Source organism: Nyctibius grandis, chromosome 5 (genome assembly GCF_013368605.1).
Source record: "Nyctibius grandis isolate bNycGra1 chromosome 5, bNycGra1.pri, whole genome shotgun sequence".
Taxonomy (NCBI): domain Eukaryota; kingdom Metazoa; phylum Chordata; class Aves; order Nyctibiiformes; family Nyctibiidae; genus Nyctibius; species Nyctibius grandis.
The window spans coordinates 68548462-68568857 of NC_090662.1; the positions used below are offsets into that span (position 1 = coordinate 68548462).

A 20396-nucleotide genomic window follows, 5' to 3' on the forward strand; every position below is an offset into this window, starting at 1 on the left:
GTGGAGGTCAAACCAGCATCATTGCTTGGATGTTGTGCAGGACACTGTTCAATGTGATGGTGACTTTGCCCACAAACTTGTTCAACTTCTTGCTGTCATGGATGGCTGAGGGCAGTGTGGGATAACAGGGATTTCTTGTTGCAGATGGTGACAGGTAAGAGAACAGGTTGCTGTGGGAGCTGAACCTTTGGTCTGACCCTGAATGCCTGTTCTTATGAACCATTAATGATCTGTATTGTTAAATTTAGTCTATAACTATACATATGCACCCTACTGACATTGGTGGGTCACTATTCTATAGAGCAGTCATCTGTTATGACACTTTTTACTTTGTCTTTTTCTTGGTTTATGTTTGCTTTGTAAAGCACAGAAGAAAGAAAAGCAGTCCAAACATAGTGAACGTTGAACACTATTATTTCTAATAATCATAAAGCTATTAATAATTTCCCTTCCTTTGATTTTTCTCTTTTCCCAGGGCACCAAGGTTCTCCAAATGTTTATGTGGTATTTGAATCCACGCCAGGTCTTCGACCTCTCTCAGGAAGGGCCAAGAGATGCGTAAGTTCTCGAGCCTGCAGTGCTGCAGATCACAATTCTTTTCTTATCAGGAAAGCAGTCAAAGGTCTAGCTTGGATAGATTGGTAGACTGCGTATTGGTTTTACGTGTCCAGGTTTTGGTAGTGGTGAGGGGGTGGGCTGCAGTGGTGCCTTCTGTGTGAAGAGATCAGGAGCTGCCCCCATGTCAGGCAGCCGGTTCCAGATGGCTCCAAGACAGACCTACTGCAGATCCCACAGTGCCTGACCATTCCCTGATGGCTGAGCATTGCAAAGGGGTGAGGCTGCCTCCAGATTTCCATACATGACAGCAGCATGCAAGTACCTCTGCTTACTGAATAACTAACTCAGATTCTCTGAGCAATAGTTGTGAGCCGCTTCCAGGGGATGGAGGATCTGTCTTTAAAGGGATGATTCTCACTGTTAGGAGTTAAGAGACCACCCTTCTATGGTATTTGAGATAGGGATACTTGCTTTAGTCAACCATCTCTTCAGCTCTATTTTCACAAGTTAGGCAGCACAAAAATATAGTAATAATGTAAAATCAAATATTTACCATTATAAAAATGGTCCAAGTATTTGTTATTCAAATTTCTAGAGCACCCAAGCCTTTTTTCCTGCTGAAACACCTCCACTGCTGCTCCCCCTCATGATGTATAGAAACTTTAAAGTATACATACAGTTTTCAGAGCTGTGTAATGGAGTGAAAGGAGGATTACATCCTCCGGTCACTCAGCTCTCTACGTGTGAATATACCCCCTTTATTGGGGGTTATTTCATTATGCCTCTCTTTCATGCAACTAAAGGAACAAGTATTTAATGGGTGCTTTTTTTTGGCTCCCCTGTTGGCATCTTAGATCAGATATCCAGAGAAAGAGCTCTGTTAGATATATTGCCTTCTGTGGTGTTAAAGAAATAGTTACCAGCTGAAGGAGCTGTCATGTTTTGCATGCCTCAGAAATGGTAGCTCAGCAGTTCCTGAGGAACATTAAATTGTGCTTACCCCTTAATGTTTATATGTGTTTGCTTTAGGATAAGAGAAAAATGGAAGATTTTTGTCATCTCCAGGGAACATGAGAATATGGCCTTTCAGATTTAGCATGGGAACATGTGAAACTGATCAAATACTTCTCAGGAGGTGCTGCCTAACCGTGGAGGAAGGCCCCATTTCACATCCTAGTAGTTGTGTGTGTGTGTGTGTGTGTGAAGATGTGAAGTGAGCCACATGGCTCAGGTTGGCCTGGGGTCGATGCTGCCTGCGGCTGCCAGGGCTGATGCCTCCTCACTGACGAGGCTTTCAGTGACACTGAGATATTTTTAAAATTATTTTTCTGCCTCCACTCACGCCCTTAGTAACGAATATTTGAAAATGCAATAAGCAGCGGTTAAACAGTCACTCGACAAAATGCATAAAAAGTGCCTGCATAATTTTTCTGACTTCTTTTTTTCCCCGCCCCCCCCCCCCCCCTTTTTTTCCCTTTCCCTCCCCTGGCCAGGCTGGAGCTGTACAGAAAAGTGCCAAACCTGCGGATCCTGGCCTGCGGCGGGGACGGGACGGTAGGTAGCTGGCGCCTGGCAGCCCCGTGGTCATCTGCAAGAGATTAAGTTCCTTGCAGTTGTGGGTTTCCCACCTTGCAATGCCTGCAGAGCCAGTTAACGTACCTTACGCTTGTGAAATCTACTTTTTTAAAATTTTCTGCGTGGCCGGATCCTAATGTCCAGGGTCCTATCTGCTTTATCCATAAAGATTTGGTAGAGCTTAAAAAAATAAAGACTAGCTTTGCTGACCTCCTCTCACTATTTACACAGATCTGAGGGTCTACTAGGTTAAGTCAGTGTCTGAGGGCCATTATATCTTAATTTCTGCTCCTTCCTGCTATCATGTCCATGATGTCTGAGTGTGGTCAAATAGGGCCTCCTCTGTGCCTAAAGAAAGTGAGTTTCCCCGCTTTCTTAACAAAGCATCTGCGAGGAAGGGAATTGCATTGGTCATACTACTAGCCTGGGATTTGGCAGATCCAGGGTCTGTATTTTTCTTTGCTACTGAATTTCTGTGTGTTCTTGGATGAACAAAAAGGGTCAGATCTTTAAAGCATTTAGGCACCTTCAGTTAGAGACAGGCTCTGTGGTTCAGGGCCTGGAGGCCACCAGTGGTAATGGAGGCATTACAACCCTATTAGTCTCTCCAGTACTTAGCAATATTGTAAATCTCAGCTTGTGCCACTGAGTGCTTAAATACGGTTGAAAAACTGACCTTTAATCTCTGTGAAGATCAGTTCCCCAAACATGCACTTGATAATAGTTGTAACCATAAGTAAGGTAAAGAAAATGCATTACTGGTTGCAAGGTTAAACAGGGAACTGCTGGGCAAACTCAAGTGGAAGAAGAGGGTGTACAGATCATGGAAGGAGGGGCTGGACACTTGGGAGGAATATAAGTGTGTTGTCAGAGGATGTAGGGAGGCAACTAGGAAAGCTAAGGCCTCCTTGGAATTAAACCTTGCAAGAGAGGTCAAGGACAACAGAAAGGGCTTCTTCAAATACATTGCAGGTAAAGCCAACACTAGAGGCAATGTAGGCCCACTGATGAATGAGGTGGGGGCCCTGGAGACAGAGGATAAAAAGAAGGCGGAGTTACTGAATGCCTTCTTTGCCTCTGTCTATACTGCTGGAGGCTGTCCTGAGGAGCCCTGGACCCCTGAGGCCCCAGAAGAAGTCAGGATAGAGGAGGAATCTGTCTTGGTAGATGAGGGCTGGGTCAGGGACCAATTAAGCAATCTGGACGTCCATAAATCCATGGGCCCTGATGGGATGCACCCGCGGGTGCTGAGGGAGCTGGCGGAAGTCATTGCTAGGCCACTCTCCATCATCTTTACTAAGTCGTGGGCAACAGGAGAGGTGCCTGAGGACTGGAGAAAAGCGAATGTCACTCCAGTCTTCAAAAAGGGCAAGAAGGAGGACCCGGGTAACTATAGACCGGTCAGCCTCACCTCCATCCCTGGAAAGGTGATGGAACAACTTGTTCTTGGTGCTGTCTCTAGGCACATCAAGGATAGGGGGATCATTAGGGGCACTCAGCATGGCTTCACCAACAGGAAGTCTTGCTCAACCAACTTGATAGCCTTTTATGAGGACATAACCCGGTGGATAGATGATGGTAAAGCTGTGGATGTGGTCTATCTCGATTTCAGTAAAGTGTTTGACACGGTCTCCCACAGCATCCTCGCAGCTAAACTGGGGAAGTGTGGTCTAGATGATCGGGTAGTGAGGTGGATTGTAAACTGGCTGAAGGAAAGAAGCCAGAGAGTGGTGGTCAATGGGACAGAGTCCAGTTGGAGGCCTGTATCTAGTGGAGTCCCTCAAGGGTCGGTACTGGGACCAGTTAATGACTTGGATGAGGGAATAGAGTGCACTGTCAGCAAGTTCGCTGATGACACAAAACTGGGAGGAGTGGCTGATGTGCCGGAAGGCTGCGCAGCCATTCAGAGAGACCTGGACAGGCTGGAGAGTTGGGCGGGGAGAAATTTAATGAAATATAACAAGGGCAAGTGTAGAGTCCTGCATCTGGGCAAGAACAACCCCATGTACCAGTACAAGTTGGGGGCAGAGCTGTTGGAGACCAGCGTAGGGGAAAGGGACCTGGGGGTCCTAGTGGACAGCAGGATGACCATGAGCCAGCAGTGTGCCCTTGTGGCCAAGAAGGCCAATGGCATCCTGGGGTGTATTAGAAGGGGTGTGGTCAGCAGGTCGAGAGAGGTTCTTCTCCCCCTCTACTCTGCCCTGGTGAGGCCGCATCTGGAATATTGTGTCCAGTTCTGGGCCCCTCAGTTCAAGAAGGACAGGGAACTGCTAGAGAGAGTCCAGCGCAGAGCCACGAAGATGATTAAGGGAGTGGAACATCTCCCTTATGAGGAGAGGCTGAGGGAGCTGGGTCTCTTTAGCTTAGAGAAGAGGAGACTGAGGGGTGACCTCATTAATGTTTATAAATATGTAAAGGGCAAGTGTCATGAGGATGGAGCCAGGCTCTTCTCAGTGACATCCCTTGACAGGACAAGGGGCAATGGGTGCAAGCTGGAACACAGGAGGTTCCACATAAATATGAGGAAAAACTTCTTTACGGTGAGGGTAACCAAACACTGGAACAGGCTGCCCAGAGAGGTTGTGGAGTCCTCTTCTCTGGAGACATTCAAAACCCGCCTGGACGCGTTTCTGTGTGATATGGTCTAGGCAATCCTGCTCCGGCAGGGGGATTGGACTAGATGATCTTTCGAGGTCCCTTCCAATCCCTAACATTCTGTGATTCTGTGAAGGTGCAATGGCTGGCCAGGATAGATATATGTAGATATTTAGGGCACGGGGAGGCTTTTTTTTGCTTTTTTTTTTTTTTGGTTGTTGTTGTAGTGAGCTGAACCAACTCTCAACCCATCTCTGCTTAAACTTTCTGTCCAGCTTCAGTGGGCTCTTTTAAAACACCAGCTTGCAGGGCAGTGCTTCCTCTGCAAGAGTGAAGAAAATATGTGATTTGACTATTGTCTTGCTGATACCTGGGACTGTAAGATGCTACTGAATTGTGAACGTTCCTTGATAAACCTGCAAGGCGTTGCTTTAGCAGGAGACGAAGCTGCAAAAAAAGAGTTTCAATCTGTTTCTGAACGTCTTTGCAGCTTCCATCTGAGGAAGCCAATATTTTAACAGGGGAGAAAAATCTTCATCCTGAAAATATTAAAATAGAAATGAATGCAACTACATTTGAGTCTGACCATCTTTTGTTTTCCCTTTGCTGAGCGGTGCAAGCGACAGGTGGCAGCACCTTCTCATTAGTATGAGCAGCACTCCACAATAACCTTTGCTGCTGCTCAGTTTGAAGCAAATTAATATCTAGTTATTCCCAAAGCCATTACATCTAGAAATGAAAAATCTGGCTCAAATGGACTCAGTGAATATTCAATGAGACCAGATGTTACCTTGCATTATTGAGGTGAATCAGAACTTATTGTAACTTTTCCATCATCACTGCTTGCTTTTCCTTTCCAGGGCATAAGTGGAAAGCTTTGCTTTCAAAGCAGTCAGGAGCTTTCTGTTTACAGGGAAATGATAGTCTTTGTCATCCTTGATTGTAAAACTAATGTGCAAGGTTTAGAAATGACCTCAAGTTAAATAGCAATGTTGTACTTATAAATTAGTAATTTGAAGCTTCTGTTTGTCAGTTAAAAGCATTTACAAAAGTGGTAGGTATTGTAATGCTACCTACACCGGTGGGAGGCTGAGGCACAGATGTATGGATTAAGTCAGTGGCAATGACAAAAGGCTAATGATAAAAGACTCTTTAAGAAGTCCCGGCCCCAGTGAAGTTATGAGGACTCTTTACTCTGTCTCCTGTTATCAATACTGAAGGATAGACTTTTGAAAGGTAGAGGATTACTTATCTCTGAAATTCTCTTAAGGACTGTACTTAGTCCTACCATGATGCCTATGATAGACCGAGGTACCTTTGGTGACATCCAAGTTCATGAGTTCTAATGTGGATTCTCATCCTGAATGAATGCTTTAATACTTGTGCATACACAATCATAATACATTGATTATGATAAATAGCTGTCTGATAAATGCTATTTATGCTTAATTAATTTTCTTCAAGAGACTTGGCAAAAGACATACCCTAGAATACCAAGTAGGGTGGTGCTTGCTACATCTATCAGGCCACCCTTTCTCCAGTCCTTCAAATTCCAGCCGTGGTTCCCAATGTCCATATTAGGCTGGGTACCTTTCATGAGGCTCCAGTTTCATCCCAGTTTGGGGTAAGAATCTATTTGAAATAGTAATGGGAGCTGCAGTCAGGATTTCAGTTTTATGTTTTATTTAAAAGCTCACATTTCCAGTAGAGACTGCATCTTTGAACATTGGTGTCAAGGAAAAAAACAGATCAAATTTTATCTTATGTTAATTTTTTTCTTAATTCTTTGTTTTAAAATGCAGCACAGGTTCTTTCACAGATTTTAATATTTTTTTTTTTGTAAAGGTGAGAAATAATTTAAGAAATAGTCCTGTTTTCTTGTAGCAAGAATTTCAGTCATAAAAAGTTTCAGAGTATTTTCAGCAACTGTTCTTTACCCCCTTGGAAATTACCATTTAATGAAAACAAAATATTTTACAGTAATTTCTTCCTTCTGGCTAGATTTCTGTTTTAAAGTTTTTTGTAATCCAGAACAGGGACAGGAGAGAGAAACAACTCTCTAAACCAATAGTTTTCAATACAAAAGAGCCAGATTCATTGTTCCAGCCTGAAGTCTTCAACCCTGAGCATTAGGGCTTGTCTTTTATTCTAGTCTTTTAGTCTTCTGTTTATATATATATACACATGTGTGTATGACTAGAATATACTTATTTTATGCTTTGCACTGACTGAAATAATTCAGCACTAAGGTCTTGTGTCTGGGGAATGGGAGACCTGTAGGCAAGTCCATGCTTGACTTGATCTGGACCCTCTGTTCCAGTTCCAGGACACGCTCTGAGATACCATGCTGTTTTGATGTCTCTCTCACATCTTCTTTCATGACAGTTGTCAAAGGTTAGGTTTCTTTTAGCATAAGGGCACTTCAAAAATTTATCTATCTCGAATCATCCATATTATTCTTCACTCATTTTTACATAGAGTATTTTTCAAAGTGATAATTAAGCAGCCTTAGCCAGGTGTAATTCTGTGTGTTTTCATTTCCTGCTTAAAGAACAGCAAGTACATATTCTCTTTTCTCAGTAACTCTATGTACTGTTAAAGATAGCCAGTGTTTACATCCCACTGCTTCTGCTTGCACAGGAACTTCATGAAAACTGCCCTACCTGTTTTCCAAAGGGTGAAATCTCACATGGGGCAGTTGTAGAGTTAAATTTCAGATATCCTCATTTTTCCTTCTCCCTTTTGTTTTACTTGATCTCCTCTGTAAAGCGGATATGATCAAAATATGTCTTTTTCCTTTTTTCTATCCCTTTTAATCTTCCTGACTAACACTTCTCTGTGTTTGCCGTTTTATAGGTGGGCTGGATCCTCTCCATCCTCGATGAGCTGCAACTCAGCCCCCCACCGCCTGTGGCTGTCCTTCCACTTGGCACTGGGAATGACCTTGCCCGTACCCTCAACTGGGGTGGGGTAAGCACTGACTGGGGTACCCTGATGTACTGGCTCTCAACTTGCTGGTCTGAGTTGTATAGTAGGGTGAAACTTCATTTTGGCTAAAATAGCAGGCAGGGCTGTGTCCAAGGTCTGCTGCAGTTAGGCACAAAGGTTTGGTTTAATTTCCAGTCTGGCATCTTGAATTACTAATGATGTAGTTGTTGTAATAAAAGTGTACATAGATGTATCTGTCTGGTATTTCGGGCCAAGTAATGAGGAGGATATGCAGGCTTCTAATTTAAGCATAGTTTAAACTTTATTTCTCTTTATTTATCCTTGACTTAAACCACTGGAGTTACTCCAGGCGAGGCAAATACACTTTGAGTTCCTTTCCTTATTGTCTTACTTTGCCTGTCCAAGACTTGTGTACGTCAGCAATAGCTTGTTAAAAAGTGCTTGATATATCAAAATTTAGTGATATTTTGAGGTGTTCTTAGGAACATTTGATGTGGCCTTTATGAAAAGAGGGAAGTCTGCCAGGTAATTGGTGACTGACTTACTTTGCTTTCGCTATCTATGGCTGATACTCTAGTGACACTCCCTCTGCTGTCAGGGCTACACAGATGAGCCAGTGTCCAAGATCCTGTGCCATGTAGAAGATGGGACCATTGTCCAGTTGGACCGCTGGAATCTCCAGGTTGAGCGCAACCCTGATTTGCCACAGGATGAGCTGGAGGATGGGGCACATAAGGTTAGACCCTTCTTTTTCCTAGGGAGACTATAGGATGTTTAAGACCGTCTTTGGGTTACACCATAAGATGCATGAGGAGGGAAGCTTTAAAACTTTTTAATTCTCTAGTTGCATCTCTTCCTTTTGCTCTTTTCCTGTGTCAATGCTTCCAGAAGTGTGCGAAACATAATACATACCAGCCATTTATTTGTTGTTTGTAAGTCTCAGACATTGAGCATTTATCTCAAGAACTAAGTCCTGGGAAAAATCCCTGGCTTCTTATCTGAAAGGTCATTGTTTTTTTCCTCTAGTTAACCTGGGGTGGCAGGAGAAGCAATCTTGAGACCACCACCCATTCCTAAATTAGAGATTTAAATCTAAAAACAGGATGTAGAATTTTATTCCTTTGGGTTTTACTAATGGATACCAACTGTTTCCTACTTTACAGCAAGGAGTAGTGTATTTTTGTATTTAACTTCTTTACATGTCGGTATCCATATGGTGGTGATAGTTGAAGAACGGGAAAATCTTTGTGAGGGCATTACCTTTATAGTAATATGTCATTTGGACTGGAGATGTTGAAAGTGTTACAATAATAACAAAAATTATTGTGAACCATTTTCCTCTTCTCAGTTATAATTTCCAGCTTATCTATTGGATGCTACTGTTCTCCCTGCTGGGCGTGTGTAATGATGAAGAGGCCAGATATGTGCTTCCCTGTTTTATGCATCCTCATTAGAATTAGGGCTTCTTGTCTGGGACTTGTATTGCTCCTGGTTATACATGAAACAGGGAGAACACAGCTTGAGTTTTATTCGCCATGCTGAGCTTGAAGTGCCAGCAATTAGTAAAACCTTTGTATTGACATGTTAAGTGGAGCAGCATTATGACAACATAAGAAACCCTTTGATATGTTTACAAAGATACATAAATGATCATAAAGCACTGTAAATGTATTTGTGTTCTTTAGGCTTTTGTATCTGATCATCTTCCACAAGCTATTACAAACCTTCAGAGCAACCTTCTGCATACATTTCCCTAATAGGTTCCACTTTTGTCGTCTTAGGTTTTCATGAGATGCCAGATTTATAGTAGTTAATTCCTGGTGTGTCATGGAGTGTTTCATTCATGTTATTTTGACACGTCTTTTTATTATCCAATTACAGCTTCCACTCAGTGTCTTCAATAATTACTTCAGCCTTGGATTTGATGCACATGTCACACTGGAGTTCCATGAATCTAGAGGTAATAGGAACTTTTTATTTCCTTAGCATTGGGAATGGGCCGTTCTTTTATGAATTATCATAGAATCATAGAATGGTTTGGGTTGGAAGGGACCTTAAAGATCATCTAGTTCCAACCCCCCTGCCACAGGCAGGGACACCTTTCCACTAGACCAGGTTGCTCAAAGCCTCATCCAACCTGGCCTTAAACACTGCCAGGAAGGGGGCAGCCACAACTTCTCTGGGCAACTTGTTCCAGTGTCTCAATTACAAACAGAGTTGGATTTAACATCCTATTCTTATCATTCAGAAGGAAAGCTGGAACATAAAACCCCAAGATACAGTCACAACAAGTAGGAAGGAAGTGATTGTATCATGAGTTTCCAAGGGACTTCACAATTTAAAAATGAAAAAAGTACAAGGAAAAATGGCATTCACTGGAGGAAAAAGGCTAAAAGGGAAGCGCTTCAAAGTTTTTGATCTTCTAAAGGAGAAACCAAGTACAGATATAAAGGAAGTTTATGCTGATGTGGAAGTGTCAGAATAAGAGCAGAAAGAAAACCAGATATAAGTCAGGTGCCAGTTTTCCCTCCAGTGTGGAGGCGGAGGGAGGAGAAAAGCTGCGAGGCTGTAGAAGTAGCAGGGAAACAGGAGGATAATTGTGTTCTTAAACTGAACAGCTGTTACCTATGGATGAGTATAGCATAATTTCGTTGGCCTTGGTACAGACCCAGGGTGTCTTTATGTAAGTGAAAGGTTTTAATGAAATCCACAAAACTGTCAGGAATTTGAGCTGTTGCAGCATCTTGTTTGTCCCCTTGCCGATGGCGGTTATACTACCCCATACAGATCCAAATGTGGCTTAACAGGTGGGGTTTGGACTGATGTGAACTGCTCTATTTATATGGCTTAGGCAAGCATGCTTGTATGAACAAACCTTGTTCAATTTTAATTGTTCAGCTTTTAGTCATTTCAGCTTCATATGCAGGTATTTTTTCTGAATGACAGCCTCCTGTATCTTCACTTTCATACTATCAGAGTGTCATTTGAAGATGAAAAGACAGCACTTTAATGCCATGCTAAATAAAGAGCAGGATTCATGATGGAATGAGCTAATGCATATTTAATAATGTTTAAGACTGCTACAAGCTTTAGGAATAATAATGAGGGGCCATGAAAGGGCACAGGAATGAAATTATTACAGCTGTATGCATTTTTTTATGAATGCATATCACTATGCATTGCTAATGTGACTGAATATACTGTATAGATGAAATGCATGGCTACTTGCTCACTTAATGGAGGCATTACTTAGTAACGAAGAAATGGAGCTCTATAGAGAATGGATGTTATTCCAGAGATGCCAGTGTTTTAAAAATTTACACGGGTGAAATAATACTTGGCAGAGCAAGCTGTGTGTCTGTGAGTGGGTATGTATGGCTAGGAGAGCTTTTCACAGCACAAGTGTCTGCTCTTAACAAGTCATTACTGCTGGTGTTTTCCCTTACCCTCTCAAATGCTAAAATATACAAATGAGTCCTATGTGTTTTAGAAGAGAAAAGCTTGTAGCATTGGAGGGGTTGCCGGTGTGTGGGTTTTATTGTGTTTCATGTGGAATTTAGTAGTGCAAAACAGATTCTCATCTCATTTACGACTGATGACAATCCAGAGAAACTCTTAGTAAAACTTTAGCAAAACTTAAAGCACTTTCAGGGCTGTTCCACTTGGTCCATTAAGATAAGTGGTTGTATGCAGTTGCTTATGGGGAGCTATTGTAATCACATATAGTATTAAAAGAACCAAACACCATGCCCCCCCCCCCCAGCCCCCACTCTCCCCTCCTCCCCACCCCTCCCTGCCAAACCAAAATAAATTAGATTGATTTGAACTCTCAGCCTATCAGGGCATTTTATGCAATAGAGATTGGTCAACTGGTATATTTAGAATAAGCAGTGATTTCAATGTCTCAGAAGAACCTGTACATGAATGTGGCCTTTTCCGTGGCAACTTCTACACTTTTCTTGTGACTAATCAGATTGAGCCCCAAGGGCTGGCTCCAAGCCTAACGTATTTAGCTCTGTTTCTTCAGGAAACGTGCTGGGTAGTGACTCTTTCCAGAGTCACAGTTTCCTCGCTTATTATCCTTATGCTTTGGTGGATCAAGTGTGATGAAATTTACCTTATCCCTGATGACATGCTGTTTGCTCCCTCAGCTCTCCAGGACTGTTCATTTACAGGTCACCTCCCCCCCACCCACGCATGCATGTGTGCACACACACACACACACACAATAACACTTTCCTTTTCCTACTCCCTTGATGGCTTGAGCAGGGTGAGGATGGAGTGAGCCTAGGATATGCAGTCAGTGATTTACTTCTACAGTCGAAATTGCACTCTAATCAACTTTAGGCTCTGTTTTACATTGCAGTCCTCCCTCCCTGCCCATGCTTATCTGCTATGTCACAGATGGGAGCAGTTCAGTATGTTGAAGGTCCCTGACCCCAGAAAGGCTCCTTTTCTGATTAGTCAGTTCCAAATGGGTGCTTTGATTCTGGTCAGTATTTGTTGTAAGATCCGTGTAAGAGGCAGTGCCCTGGTGGCTACTGACCGGAGCCATTGGGGCTAACCACATCAGAGAACGTGCAGCACGGGCACTGAGCCTTCAGGAGCCTCCTGCTTCTTAGCATGGGATGTTGAGACTTTCTGTAAAGAGCTGTGAGTTCCATAAGTGAGATGAGATTTACTTCTGCAGTTAAATTAATTGTTTTAAGAAGAGGTGGCCCTGACTGCATTCCAGGCTCACCTGCAACACAACAAATGGATGATAACAGTAGCTGGGCAAACAATCAAAGAAGGAACGTAGAGTAAGTAGCTCATTCTTACAAAATGGAGCCTTATACTGTGAGATGTAGTGACTTCAAAGAGAACTAGAAGCATTGTTTCAAGTGGTCATTTGAGAAGAAGTAATTTGGAAGTGTTCACACCAGCCTGATGCTTTAGCCAGAAGGACTGTCTTGATATTTGGATGTTTTCACTAGAGAATTACTGAGCAAGGATAGATGGTTGGTACTACCACTGAACACGGTGTCAGAAGGGCTGCTTCTGAAATCTCTGGATGCCACAGGCTAGGAAAGCAGTTCCCAGAGAGGCATGAGGATGACCTGTATTCTGGGAAGCATGCCTTATACTGGGAGATTAAAGGAGCTCCATTTAGCTTATCAGAAAGAAGGTTAAGATGTGATTTAATCACTGCCTATAAGTATTTACTCAAGGAGAAGATATCTGATAGTTGAGGGCTCTTTAATCTGACAGAGAAGTATAATAAGATTTAGCAGTTGGCAACTGAAGTCTGAAAAGTTCAAGGTAGGAAAAAAAAAACCATCTATTTTAACAGTGAGAATACTTAACAATTAGAAGTGCTTTACTACTGGACTATCAAAATTCTCCATCCCTTACAGTCAAATCAAAATGAAACAGCTCTCTAAATAGGTTTTAGAGTAACCACTTATTTTTTTTTTCTGCAGGAATATTTGGGTAGAGATGTCTATTCCTCAGTACCTCTTTGTAGCACATCAGAATTTAAGTGTCTGTTTCATGTTGTAATTTAATAATGTTTTACTCCTCCTTCAAAGCATGGGTTAGTGTTTCACGGATTTCTAATAATTCTTAGAGGTCTATTCTGCATCGGTAGAAACAGAAGTCTCACAAATGGTACTGAGGGTTCATAAGATGAATAGTCTGAGAGGTGCTAAATTAACTGATTGTATTCTTGTTACCTCTTTGCTAATGTTTCCATCTATTTTCACTCTAAAGGGAAGGGGAATAATTCAATATCAGTGTTTGAAATCAGATAGCAGATAATGGTACAGATGGGGGGCTATCACACAGGAAAACTATATTTATGTTAATATTTTCACTGAGCGATGTGTGTTAAGAGCACTATAGTGACAGCAGGGAATGTGAAGTCTACTTGTTTTATTAGGGTGTTCATATTTTTCCTTTTTATCCTTTCACAGAAGCAAATCCAGAGAAATTCAACAGCCGATTTAGGAATAAAATGTTTTATGCAGGGGTGAGTTGTGATTCATCTTACAGAATGATGCTAACTTAGTTGTTTTAATGTTTTCTGAAACACCTTCTCCCTCGCTTTCTCACATCAGGATCTCATGCCAGTTCATTTTGCCTGTTGCAATTTAAAGTGCACATGTACTGTTTCTGGCAATGCCACACGTGTCTGTTGGAGAGTGCCTGAAGCACTCTTGTTTTACAGTGCTTAGCAGAAGAGAAAAATCCTACTCCTTTGGTCATGTCTTGCTCCCCCTGCTTCTGGCTCATAAGCCTTAAACATGGAAACAAATATGTGAGCAAGAATTTGCATTTAAATCCTTGGGTGCCCAAGGACCTTCTTTGGTTTACCTCTCAAAAGGAGAAGTATCATGATTTAAAAGAAAAAAAAACAAAATCAAAAAACCAAGCAAACATATCTCCTGAAAGCACAAAAACAGGTTTGATGAAAGGATGGCATTTTGCTAATTAGCTCTGTGGTAGGATGAGAAAAGAGGAAAGAGAAGAGAGGAAGCACTGATGACAATTCCTGCACTTATTTCTGTTGCAGGCAGCCTTTACAGACTTTCTGCAAAGAAGCTCAAGAGATTTATCCAAGCATGTTAAAGTTGTGGTAAGTATAAGAAATCGTGTCATAGTATTGTGGGAAGAGGGGGGAATGGAGAGAAAGCGAGGTGAGAGTTTAATGGCTCTGTTACTTTTCAGTTTTGAGCATGACATTTGCAACACATTCCAAGGAAAGTCTTGGGAAAGTTGTTACAAAGCAGCAACACTTCTCTTGTCTGTGGCTCCATTCAGCAATTTCTCTGTGCTCTGTCACTTTGGCTTTGTAGTGTGATGGTACAGACCTGACTCCAAAGATCCAGGAGCTGAAGTTCCAGTGTATAGTGTTTTTAAACATACCCAGGTAAGCTCAAGACAGATGCTTGGAGTTATAAAAGAAAAAAAAAACCAACAGATACCTACAAGTTGTCCTAGACTGGGTGGATGTGTGTGCAGGAAGAGTATTGCCACTGTGCTGCCTTCTTGAGAGCTGGATGCTTATAGTACTGTTAATTAGCAATGTGGAATGGGATCAGAGTTCAGGGTGTAGCCAAACCATCCTTTAAAAAGTTGAATATCCTGGTACAGAGACAGTTGAAATGATTAAAAAACATGCTTTCAGAAGTTGTGCCCCTAACCTGCAAACAAGATAGAAAAGACACAGATGCCTGGTCTTTTGCTTAATTAGAAGCAGTGTGAAAAAAGAGAGACGAGGAAAGCAGGGGGAGGAAGGATCAATATTTTTCTGGTAAAGGAACACCAAACTTTTGAAAGTGCTGTTTTATAACATTAGAAGGTGTCCCAGATAGAAATATAGCTGTATTCTTAAAGGTTGTCTATCTCCTGCTCTCTAGAGCAGTAGTCTCGAGAGTTTTTTGATTGTGCATCCCTATCAGTGAAAAATTTTTTGAGCAGCACTCCTATATATGTATATTTATTTATAAATTATGTACATATACTACTGTAATAATATATTACCTACATTTTAAAGCATACACAAAAATAGAAATTAAGAAAGGATATGATAAAGATGAAACTAACACTATTTTAACATTTTTTTTTTATTTATTTATTAAAAGTACAAACAATATTTTCTTCACACACCCTAATTGTCTTGTCAGTTGTGGATTTTTCTTGCATGCTCCCTGGGGTGCCTGCACCCCACTTTGGAGACCACTGCTTTAGACAACCTGCCACTTTGCTCCACATGCAGTCCCAAGCACTTGATCTTTTGAGTCCTGCACTGCTCTCACTGCAGGCTTCTACTTGATGTCACCTCTCCAAAGTTCCCCCTTCTATCACTCTTGGATCACTTTTACATCCATTCTTTAATGGTAGGAAAGATAGATGCCACAGCCGCATCTGTTCCTGCTTCTTATTTCTCCCTGCCTCCTGAAGCTATGAAATGTTTTGCATTCCTTATGCTGTTAGAGCTTCTGAGCCAGCAGGGAGAGAGGAAATGTAGCTCCAAGGCTGGAGTTGCCGCTGCAGCCCCATGCCTGCCTAGCAAAGGGGCTAAGCAGCTTTCTGGCTCAACAGCTCATCTTCAGAAAGCAAAGCAAGTGGGGAGAACAAAGTGCTGCTGCTCTATTATTTATTTCCTGGTGTTTCCCCATTTTCCTCTCACAAAGGAACCTGCTAAAGTTTATGATGGGTATATTTATGGATAGTGTACCAGCTTGGAAACCAGAGACGGATTTTCCCTTTTGTCCAGTCCTTGCCAGCATAACTTTTAATTGCCCCTGAACTGAATCCTGGAATGAGTATCTGGATACTTCTGGAGGACAGCAGAACAGGCTTATAGTCAGGCTACTAGATGGGACCCATCAGGGCAAACTGCTTTCTCAAAGCTTGCTTTCCAAACCTCTTTCTGTAGGTATTGTGCTGGCACAATGCCCTGGGGAAACCCTGGAGATCACAGAGACTTTGAGCCTCAGCGCCATGATGATGGCTACATTGAAGTCATTGGGTTCACCATGGCCTCACTGGTGAGTTATATTGCATGTGCTACCAGACTTGGTGAATTCTGAGGGCAGTGCTACAGAATGCAAAGTTGTCCTCATTCCTGAAGAACCACCATGATTCCACATATTCAGTCAGCTAAGACCAAAGCATGCTCTGCTATTAGGTTTTAAATGAGGGGAACAAATTATAGTTTTCTAGTAAAAGAAGTGTTATTTAATAATAAAAACTTATTCTTTGCACAATATGACTAATTTGCACGTGCAGTGCTTCCAAGCTAAATGGCAAGATTATTACAGTAAAACCAGCATGCATGCATGTTTTTACCACGGGAATGTTTTATGGTCAAATAATTACTGCTGTTTCTTTTTAGCTTTTGTATATTCCAATCTATGGCATAAAAGTTCACATTTTTTTGTAAAACTGAGTACTGGAAACAAATATGAAATATTATATAAAATTATATACCCATACAGTTTCCATATGCCCACTAAAAATGTTGTGAAAAATTAGTAATAGCTGTGGAAGACTTAGTAATATTTCTGGCACAAATGTTATCTCTCTTTTTGTTCTGCTAGAGAAAGAAAATTCAACCAACAATTTTAATTTGGCAGTGCACTTTCTGTCAATGCTGTCCTTAAAGTGAACCAAAGCTGAGTTACTATAAAAGCAATCTCACTGTAAATACCCTAGTGTCCTGCTATCACAGTGGTTAAACACAGTGATAGTCTCTTTAGAGGAATATTAAATGCAGTCAGGTAGTTATCCCTGTGCTAGTGTTAATCTACCCTAAGGCACTGCAGCTTGAATTTAGTGTGACCAACAGAAGGCACGTGTCAGGGCCATGCTTAAGTCCATACTCTTTAGCAGCCTTTGTTGCTGCTATGTCTTGTGTGGACTAGGTTAAAGCTAACATGAATAAGTCTGTTTTCAGTGAACTCACACACATTTATTTGTTGTGTGACCTGCCCTCTGTGCATATCACATTCAGTGAATAGCCATGATAACGGTGTTTGTTTCCTCAAAGAGAAATTCAGACAAATCTAATCTTCAAAGTAAGCAAAAGTAAAAGCTTGCCTTGATCAGCAATCATTTCTTTAGAAGTCTGGGTCAGCATTCTTTTTTGTCTCTTTTTTTTTTTTTTTTAATGGATCCTAGTGGATTAGGGAAATAACCTAGGAGTAAGCAGAATTTTCTTTGTTAGCCTTGTAGGTCTTGTGGAATGAACATGTGTTACTTCCTCCCTGAAGATTTTAGGGTATGTTTCTGAAAATGCTGTCAAAAGTCCATTTAGCATGTACCAACTGGCAATTTTCAGTTGGAGTATTTTTGGGGTTTGTCATTAATGTGTCTCTAGCCACTCACAGTAGTGATCTCAAAGCTACCAACAATTTCAGTTGGACTGAATTTAAGTAGTAGGGCCCTTCGAGCTGCTGTTTCTCTTTAGAGGAAGCCTAGTTTAGAACTGAGGGTCTACAAGTCTACATTGGTTGTGATGCTGAGGAACCATTGTAACCCTAGACTGTGTTGATATAATCCTAACTTGCTCTATATGTCTCCCAGATGTGCTTGGTCATACCCAGGAAGGTCTGTGAGACCAAGGAAGAAAAGTACTTTATAAGAAGTGTTATGAATATTATTGACCATATTATCAGTTGATCCATAATATTAAGCGCACACAGCAGGATTAAGGTCTTGGCTTGTGTTTAGGCTGCTTTCTGTTAGGAGTACATTAATATAGGATTTTTTTTCTGCAGCTGATAGAGGAGAGTTAATAGTCATGCTACAAATTAAAAAAAAAATACGTTTCTGCCCAAACATGTCTGCTTAGAACTTGAAGGAACTGCTCATTGCCTCCTTGTTTCATTTCTTTAAAATGAATTATTGAACATGGTATTTAATTGTTTTTAAGAAGGTCCTTCTGCTTGCTCTTTTCAGACTGTCTAGTCTCAAGGTTGAGTTGCTGTGTAAACTTTCATAATAAGGATTTTAGATTTATCTAATTCACATTAAGGACTGTATTCTGTTCAGGAAGGGGAAATCATTTTTCTGTCTCTCAGATGTACTCAATTAGGGTGGTTGTTTTAAAGAGCAAATAATTAGTAGCATTACTGTTTGTGTAAAAATAAACCAACCAAAACAAATTGAAAACTTTAAGAATAAACACAGGTATCCATTTGTGCATGCACGTGTGTATGTATACGTTTTCGTATGTCTGTGTAATATGCTTGACATATACCAAGGTGATGAGACATGCAATGTGTATGGTTAGATATCTGCTTGTTGCCCACCACTTTTCCTTGTGAAATTTTAAGTCCTACTTTGTGATTTTAGAGTGAAAATACATTCCTTGTGACTTGTTAGAATGCCTTACACATGGAACGCTGTGTAATGGATGCTGTCAGCAAAACTGCATTTTGGATTTAACTGCCTCAGCTACCTGTTCTGTCATTTCTTTGTCTTTCCTGTTTGCTTTTGGTTTTTTTTTCCTTGTGATGTTGGTTTGTGTTTTTTTTCCACCCCCCCAGGCTGCTCTCCAAGTGGGTGGTCATGGAGAGAGGTTGCATCAGTGCCGTGAGGTGACACTTTTAACATACAAGTCTATTCCCATGCAAGTGGATGGCGAACCATGTCGATTGGCTCCCTCACTCATCCGAATCTCCTTAAGGAACCAAGCCAACATGGTGCAGAAGAGCAAGAGGAGAACCTCCATGCCTTTGCTGAATGAGTGAGTTGGATATGTGCATGTCCTAATGGCAGGAGGCCTGTTTGGGGCAGCATATTCAGTCATGGATTTTGCATGTACTGGACTTGCAGTGCATTTACAAAAAAACAAAGTAAAAAAAATTTCCCACCTTCTGAACTCCCTTTCAACCGCATTGTAAATACTTACCCAATTTTCCTTTGTTCTTTTATCTTCTGGGTTACCCTCTGTCTTTCTTTTAGAAAGGTGGTGTATCTTTCAGTTATTTAGAGAGGTTTGTGCAGGCTCAGCAGTGTACCTCTTGGCTTCTGACAGTTCCGCATATGTATGCCATTTGCCTTTGAAGTTCTTTTGATGCATTTTCTCAACTTTATTGATCAGCTTTTTAAGCTCCATTGGAGGTCCTGTAACAAATTGCCATAATTAGGACATCTTGTAATCTCTGTTGTGGGAGCATGCTGCCTGGGACTGTTTATGCAGAAGGACCTGGAGGTCCAGAAAGGACTGTTTGCCCTTTGTAGGGAATCCTGCTCCAGTATAAAAACCCAAATGAGAAATGAGTAGTCTAAAGACGAACAGAGAAAAGCTAAGATAACTAGAAACCAGGAACGTGCAAAGAAGAAAAGACAGGACTAACGTTCCTTTTCATAATTAAACCTTATTTGTAAACACTGCAGGGATATTTTAACACCAAAAAAAAAAATCAAATTTTGACCTGTGAAAATGCCCATCTAAGAAAATAGATTAGATTATTTTATAGAGCCGATTATTGCACTTCTCCTACAGAAGGCCTTCATTGCTGCTAAAATGAGTGACATAGTAAGTGCCTTTGATGTTTTTCATCAAGTATTCTTAAAGTGAAGCAAAACAGTCTGTCCCTTCTACAAAGGTACTGAGCTAAAGGCCTAAAGTTATCAAGGATCCACATTTCATTCAAACGGCCATTCACTGAGGATTTCATTTTTCTGGGAAGGTCTGTGTGTGTGGGATTTGCTGTTGCAGCTGTAATGGCGAGGCAAGGTTTATGAAGAGATATCTTTCATTAGACTAACTCATCTAACTGGAAAAAACAGACAAGGTCTCAGGCACACCTTTTCTCTTCAGATGTCTTAAAAGTTGTCTGTGTCTTTCAACTGTATCATCTAGTGGAAGATATTGCTTCACTTTAAACTTTGACTCCAGCCCTTTAGAGCTTCTTGTCATCTGCTGGGTGTCAATCTGTTCATGTAACCAAAGCCTCCCTGGTTACTTTCAACATCTTCCTGTTCAGTTTAGCACTTTCTTCTCTTACTGAGAGTAATGCTTTAAGCTTCAGTAGAAGCCCATATCTGTAATGTGCAATTCCTATTTGCCTGGATAATACATAACGTATACTCATCTCTCTTGAGCAGTGAAGAATAGCAAACTCATGCCTGTAGGCAGCGATGACTGATTTCATCCAACCACAACTCAATCATTTGCGAAAGCTAGAATCAAGCAGAGAGCAATCCTGGGGCATCTTTTCTAC

At 41.3% G+C, this 20396-nt stretch overlaps 1 protein-coding gene across 1 annotated transcript in view; it reads left to right on the plus strand.

The window, feature by feature from the left end:
• Positions 1 to 20396, plus strand: part of DGKI (diacylglycerol kinase iota) — a 234120-nt gene that overhangs the window by 119513 nt on the left and 94211 nt on the right. Inside the window, exons 12-21 of the mRNA XM_068400899.1 lie at positions 476 to 558; positions 2052 to 2112; positions 7585 to 7698; positions 8276 to 8413; positions 9559 to 9637; positions 13632 to 13687; positions 14231 to 14293; positions 14514 to 14587; positions 16100 to 16211; positions 18714 to 18913. Coding sequence (XP_068257000.1) covers positions 476 to 558; positions 2052 to 2112; positions 7585 to 7698; positions 8276 to 8413; positions 9559 to 9637; positions 13632 to 13687; positions 14231 to 14293; positions 14514 to 14587; positions 16100 to 16211; positions 18714 to 18913 — 980 coding nt within the window. The remainder of the gene's footprint in view (positions 1 to 475; positions 559 to 2051; positions 2113 to 7584; positions 7699 to 8275; positions 8414 to 9558; positions 9638 to 13631; positions 13688 to 14230; positions 14294 to 14513; positions 14588 to 16099; positions 16212 to 18713; positions 18914 to 20396) is intronic.